Source organism: Penaeus japonicus, unplaced genomic scaffold (assembly GCF_977035675.1).
Source record: "Penaeus japonicus unplaced genomic scaffold, GWHDUDI00000001_assembly GWHDUDI00000001, whole genome shotgun sequence".
NCBI lineage: Eukaryota > Metazoa > Arthropoda > Malacostraca > Decapoda > Penaeidae > Penaeus > Penaeus japonicus.
This window is the reverse complement of record NW_028234403.1, coordinates 40,964,643-40,972,142: the sequence shown is the minus strand read 5'-3', so window position 1 is coordinate 40,972,142 and position 7,500 is coordinate 40,964,643. Positions and strand designations below refer to the sequence as shown.

The following is a 7,500-nucleotide window of genomic DNA, read 5'->3' as shown; positions in this document are numbered from 1 at the left end:
TGTTTACAAAGCCCATATCACGCAGCCTTACAAAAGTGTGTATTAAGTTTTGATCCAATCAAACAACCGTACATTGGACCCTGGGTAACACTGGTGGCCAAAGCTTCTCTATAACTCAGTCGTGCGGAAAGACATTCATCGGTAACCTTTTGGGGAAACTTGTTATTTATTTATTACGTTCGTGTTCTGGCAACACTGATTAGTAATTCGGTTGGCTTTGTAAAGGCTTAACTATGATGTCTTGTAGAAAATGAAATGACTAACATCTCAGTAGATTGTTCACCTATATCACTTGATAAGGAAATCAGAAAAAGAATATCGATAACAATGTGCCAATAATTGTGCGAGGTGAGGAAACATATAGCTACTAAAGCAAGTGATATCCCATCGATTGGATAAAGCAGTACAGGCTAAATAAACATCCTGTCACAACAGACATTACCTTCGACATCACCATAATACACAATGCAGCAAAACTACACAGCAAATAAGGACGATAATAATAATACTGGCTATTCACTAGGCGTGAGGCGGCCAGCGAGAGGCGCGCGCCCGAGGTGGCAACACTGGCCAGTCGGAGATGTAAACATGTCTGCGAAGAAGGCAGACGACACAGGGGGCGAGGAGAACCAAAATGAGTGTGTCCAGACGTGCAAAGTGGTTATCATCGGTGCAGGCATGGCGGGGCTATCGGCGGCGAATCACCTGATGAAGAATAACATCCAGGATTTTGTGATACTCGAAGCGAGGAACAGAGTTGGAGGTCGGATCATTGCTATCACGATCGGTGGGTAGGAAGGAGGACGAGATCGTGACCTGTTTTAGAGATTAGCGATTTATTTATTTGTCTCTCGATGAACTCTTGTTAGGGTATTTGCGATCGGTTTTGGTGTTGTGGTGTGGATGCTCTGTTATGTGTCATTTTGGCATGGGTGTACAATAAGCGGATGTTTTTTAAATGTCTGCGGGAAACTCGGTATTTCAACTATTTGTGTTGTGCTTCTGTTTATTAGTTGGCGTCGGTGCTTCTCTTTATAGCAGTTACTAGGCTTACTTGTCATGTTTATTGTGGGATGAAAGTTTAGCTTGAAGGTCATCATTGGTGGCCAGATTCTCTTTTTTTTCTCTTAATAGAACTGTGTTGTATACTGTAGTTATGTCTGTTGTACATATTCTGGATGGAGGTTTAGTACAATTACATATGCTTATGATACAAGGTAAGCAGTACATGGAATTGATAGCTCAGGGAATTATTATACATTTTTTCCTCTTGCAAATTGGGAATTAAATAGTGGTTTCATTTACAGAATGAATAAAATCAATTTAAAATGGCACCTACCATTCATTATCAGTGTCCTGACTATTGTGCATACAGTTTGTAGACGTCGGCAGAAATTTTTAGCACCAATCGCCACATGGCTAGTTTCCTGTGATGTTATGGTTGATTCTAGTTACAGAGACTGGTTATTTTAAAGCAAACTTTTAATACCTCCCTCTTCTATTATTATCCCTTTGAAATATATCAATAAATATGATAGCATTGCTCACTGTAGAGTATATTCCAAGTGAATCTTGAGCAATATTGGTCACTGAGGGAGGAGACAACATGAAGTACTCAAAGAAAAAGGGCAAATGAAATGTGGAATTATTATTTAGAAAATTTGAAAAGTTATGTTAGACATAACATAAGCAAAGTAAATAAGTAAATGCTATAGGTGTTAATAGGTTATAGGTTCCTTAAAGTTGAGGCAAGTTACAACAGATGTTAGTCCTTTATTATTACATATGATAAGATCATCCACAGATAATAAGACTTGACTTTCTGTTGTTTTTTTGTAGGCGAGTTTATAAAGATTAAGTGAGCCAATAATTAAGTAATCCATAAATAAAGTAATGACTAAGATTGCTAGACTTAAAAAGATATAGAAATCATGCGTCAAAAGATTTTATTTACATTTGTTCAGTGACATTTGTTCAGAGACATTTAACATAAATATTACTCGTAACCTTGCAAACTGTGGCTTTTTCTTTTTTATCTTCTTTGTCTTCTTTCTCTGTGTGCCTTAGATGATTTAAAGTAACTTCAAATATAGCCCTGCCAAATTCCTTTTATATATCTGAGGACATGTAACATAGTTTTATAGCTATGCATGTAGATTAGGCAATGCTATACACAAACAAATGACGCGTTGTTAGTGTACGTTGTTTGATCATTATACCTTATTTGTCTAATTGATTTGATGTAGGGGTAGCTGTGCCTTAAAAAGCATCATATATAGAAGATAAGTGGTTATTATTAGTGTACATATCCAGTATTGATGCACAACAATATTATGAAATGAAAGCCATTTATCTCACTGATTTTATTTCTCACCAGATGGACGGAAAATGGAACTTGGTGCCAACTGGATCCATGGTATCCTTGGGAATCCTATATATGAATTGGCATCGGCAAATGGATTGGTGAATATCATCCAGGATAATAAACCTCACAATGTTGTGGCAACACTTCCTGATGGCCGAAGAGTCCCTTTTCATATAGTGCAGGTATGGCGAGATTTCTTTTTAGCAAAATGCAATGTCATATGAACCCATTGTGGACAGGTGTCATGACACACATGATGGCTCTGGATATGCCTAAAACACAGGCATTGTTACATATATGATGCGGCATTGGAAACTGCTCACTGTTGAAGCGCGCTCACAGTCGTAAAGTTTTATGATCTTCACGGTGCTAGTTTCAGAGGTACACCTTTCCCAAAACCCTTGTTTTGGGAAGACTTAAAGAGAAAATTCTCTCTCAGAGAAAACATTTCCCCTGCCCCTCTGATTTTTAGCTGGGGCCTGTAGTACTAGAAATATCCTGTCTTGATAGCCATTTAGTTTGCTCAGACCCCCATCCACATTGGGTGAATATTGGAATATGTTTCATTACATTTTGCAATGTTTTTGTTAAGCAGTTTTTTGATACCAGTAGTTGGTAATGATCAGTGAATATAAAATTTTATTGGTATATAAGTGAGTAGGCAGCTTTAATAAGCATATATTTTTTACCTTTCAGGAAATCTATGATGCCTACTTTTGGTTCTTCAAGCGCTGTGAGGAGTATTTTTTGTGTAAATATATTCCTCCTGATGGTATTGAGAGTGTAGGGGCCCACATAAGGTTGGAGATATCCATTTACCTTGAGCAGTTTCCTGAGCATGAGAGACACATCAGAAACCTCATCTTCAACTACCTCCTCAACAGAGAAACATGCATTAGTGGTTGTAATGCAATGGAAGAAATAGACCTCATGGAAATTGGCAGTTACACTGAGCTTCCAGGAGGGAATGTTGTACTACCTGGTGGCTACAGCAGCATCCTGGGGCCACTAACAAAAGATATTGAGGGAGAGAAGTTACTTAAAGGTCATCCTGTGGTATCAGTGAGATGGAAACCCCCTCTAAATGGCTTCAGTACAACTGACTCAGGGCTTGGGCAAGACCTTACAAATAAGGGTGAAGAAAATTCAGAATACCTAGTATCAGAAAGTGGAACAAGTGGTAGACAACCAACTGCATCTCCATCAAGAAAGGCTAGGGCAAAGGTGGAGGTGATTTGCCAAAATGGGAAAAAGTTTTACACAGATCATGTAATTTGCACAGTTCCATTAGGTGTATTGAAGGAAAATGGAAAGACAATGTTTGACCCCCCACTCCCTGAATATAAAATGGACTCTATAAACAGGTTGTGCTTTGGTGTTGTGGACAAAATCTACTTAGAATATGAGAGACCTTTTCTCAACCCTGGACTCACAGAAGTGCTGTGTCTGTGGGACCCCATAGACACCAATGAACCCATCAATGAGAGGTGGTTCAAGAAGATCTATTCTTTTTCAAAGGTCACTGAGACATTGCTCCTTGCATGGATTTCAGGAGATGAAGCTAAATACATGGAAACACTGCCATTTGATGTGGTGTCAGAGAAATGCACTGCTATCCTTAGGCAGTTTCTCAATGATCCCTTCATACCAAAGCCAAAGAGGTGTATCAAGTAAGTAAAAATTGCATGCTGCATTGCAAAAGACTTTGTTTTTAGTTCTATGGATCAAAATAAGTAGTTAGAATTATGACTTGTTTTGGGGGATGGCTTTTGCAAAGGGGATAGGAGAATATTTTTATTGTATTATGTACATTTTGTTGCATTTATATTTGTTCCACATTTCAGTTGCAGAGTGTCTGGGTGGAGCAGGGAGGGAGACATTTTAGTATCACCAATTTTAATTGACCTATTATCAGCTAATATCAGTACAGTGACCATTCTCTGTCACTAATGCCATCAAGTTTGAGGGTGCCTAGGATAGAAAGAATTAACCACTTAACATGATATAGTAGTAAAAAGTAGAACATAAATGTTATATGACTTTTCATGTTTTCATGGTTATTGGTATTACTTCTTGCCTTTCACTTGCCCTCCATCTACCATCCACCCAATTTGGGTAAATTATTATTATTTAATCTTGTCATGGTCATGTTTGGATGCTTAAACCAATACATTCTTGCATGCACAGGCACAGACAGACATACAGTAGTACAGATTTTAATACTGTGTCCTTATTATCATCTTTATATCTCTCTGCATTTTATCATTTTAGATTTTGTACTGGTATCCTTAAAATTCTCATGTTGAGGAAGCATTTGTTGATTTTACATGTGAGTGAGATAAAAAATATGTATAAAAGGATAAATCTGCACTCTGATGGTAAAGGACTAACAGAGACAAATTATTAACCTACAAATTCTTATTATTAGTAAGTCTAAGCTGATTAGTATTTATATTACAGTTATGTCCATACTTCCATTTTTTATGATGATTTCATTGGGGTGTAATACATTTTTTTCAGTACTACTTGGTGGTCACAGCCTTATACACGCGGTTCATACACAGCAGTGGGTGTAGGGGCCTCTCAGGTTGACATTACAAATATTGCACATCCACTGTATATGCAACCAACCTGCAGCAAGGTAAGTTAGCAGTCAGTTTTGCTTTTTGATGTTTGTTTTTTTTTGTAACTTTTTTTATGGTTTTATTACATGAGTAATTTGTCTATCACTGTTTATTATATGTTTATCACACGACAATATAGCTAGCTGAATATAAGTGTTAACCCATTCACGACGGGACATATTTTTGACTACTCCTGCGCCCGCCTGGCAGATAACAAGCGAGCGAAACTTTGTTCCGGGGTGTTTTACTGCTGCGCAGGGCCACACTGTACCCCTCAGAGCGTTTTTCATCCACCCTATCATAATGGTGTGCATGATTGCATCTACAATATAAAGGCATATAAAAATATTGCCATGTTCAGAGGAGTAATTCAGTCGAAAAACATGTTACAGCAATGCTTTTCAAGTGTTATTTTATTGAACTTTGCCAATATTCCTCACTTCTATATGATAATACCAATGGAAAGTGGAAGCAATCTTTTAGTGGGATATCAAAAAAGATGTTTTATACTTATCTTTTTTTTTTTTCTTTCAAAATGAAAAGAAGAGCAATATGAATAATCATGCATGTATACACAAGTATGTACATGTACCTCGTTACATGACGTGGTGTGATACCACGAGTAATCGACAAATTAGAAATAGTATTACATTAGTAATTTTTTATGTTAGTTTATTCCTTTCCAAGCACATTTGATTTTACAATAGTTTTTCAATTCAGATCTTTTTATTCAACCAATCAGAAGCAGAAATTACTATGATGTCATCAATATCACGTAGTTTTCCGTGACGTCATTTTTTGAACATCGTATCACATTTTATGACATTCAAACACCTAAACTAAAGTAACAAGTCTAAGAAATTATGAAAAATGATTCTATTAACCCAAATCCTCCGGGTCGGTGATCCCTGGCACGCGATACATTTCCGGGAGGCTACCGCGTAGGCCTAAACTCGCATTCCGGGGTCTTATCTTATCTTATGACACCCAGAATCTGAGGAAGAAAAGGTGGCGTCACTTTACATGACGCCTGTAGTTTGGGCCAGGAAAGTGCCGTCTTTACTGCATGCCACCCGGAACATTTGGGTTAAGACCAATCTGGTGTTCTGTTGCTGACAATTCAGCACATCACAACTGCCCTGCCTGGAACTCAGTGAGAAAATGCACGATGTCTCAGGACGTCACCCGGGTTCAGGGATATTTTTTGACCACATGATAGGACATCAACCGGCGTGAATGGGTTAAAGAAAAGAATGTGGTTAATTCATGGGCCATATTGTATTTTACCTAGGAATCCTAACCTATTATGTCACTTCAATCAAATGCTGTTCTATAAGTTATAACCAGACATCAGTAATTTGCTTTTGTAAGAAAAAATTATCTGCAAATTTGATTGGATTTCCCATGTTGATGCATTATATGCTCGCATGTATGATAGAAATAAAATTATTGTTTTTGAAAAGGCTGTGATTGAAGGAGAATAATAAATTCAGGTAATTCCATTGACTGTTAAGTTTTGATATTGACATTTGACACAAATTTAAGGAATTGAATAATTGTTATACTAATTGTTATTAATAATTGTTATACTAATTGTTATTAATAATTGTTATACTAGTTGTTATTAATAATTGTTATACTAGACTATATTCTACTGCCAGGCACATTGCTGTTGTCATTATTTAATACCATATCTGCTGGATCAGGATTACATATCTATATGGTCCAAAAATTGCTTAGGACCATTTCAGGGCAACTATTCGTTTGGCTTTTTTTTTACATTCAACATTACTTGTGAAATTTGATGAAATGAATTAAAAAATTGGGAAATGTATTTCTGAAAACACATGCAGACAAAAATACGAAACATATTGGTTATGTTAATGCACATTTTAGACATTGTTGAAAAGATTTTTATAACATTTGTATTAGCTAAGTAAAGCAACCTACATTGCAACCCAAATTATATACCTGCATTGGGATCATATATATATTGACAAATATAAGTATAGACACAAATTCATGGATTGCTTGTGCACATGTGTCTTTATTGCACAACAAAATTTATATATATATACATATGTGTATGTGTGTGTGTGTGTGTGTGTGTGTGTGTGTGTATATATATGTATGTATATATGTATGTATTTATATATATATATATATATATATATATATATATATACATATACATATATATATATGTATATATATGTATATATGTATATATATAGATATATAGATATATATAATATGTATATTATATATAGATATAGATATATATATATATATAGATAGATAGATATAGAAATGTAGATATAGATATATAATGTGTATATATATAGATATATATATATATATATATATATATTATATATATATATATATAATATATATATATATATATATATATATGTATATATATATATATATATATAATATATATAATATAATATATATTAATATATATATATATATATTATATATATATATATATATATATAATATATA

The 7,500-nt window shown here is 35.1% G+C and overlaps 1 protein-coding gene across 1 annotated transcript in view; it reads left to right on the top strand.

Moving 5' to 3' along the window:
- Positions 1–537: 537 nt before the first annotated feature.
- The window catches only part of LOC122256489 (spermine oxidase), an 8,045-nt gene continuing 1,082 nt past the window's right edge, over positions 538–7,500 (top strand). The window contains exons 1-4 of the mRNA XM_043021219.2: positions 538–787; positions 2,378–2,547; positions 3,062–4,035; positions 4,886–5,006. Coding sequence (XP_042877153.2) covers positions 589–787; positions 2,378–2,547; positions 3,062–4,035; positions 4,886–5,006 — 1,464 coding nt within the window. The 5' untranslated portion in view covers positions 538–588. The remainder of the gene's footprint in view (positions 788–2,377; positions 2,548–3,061; positions 4,036–4,885; positions 5,007–7,500) is intronic.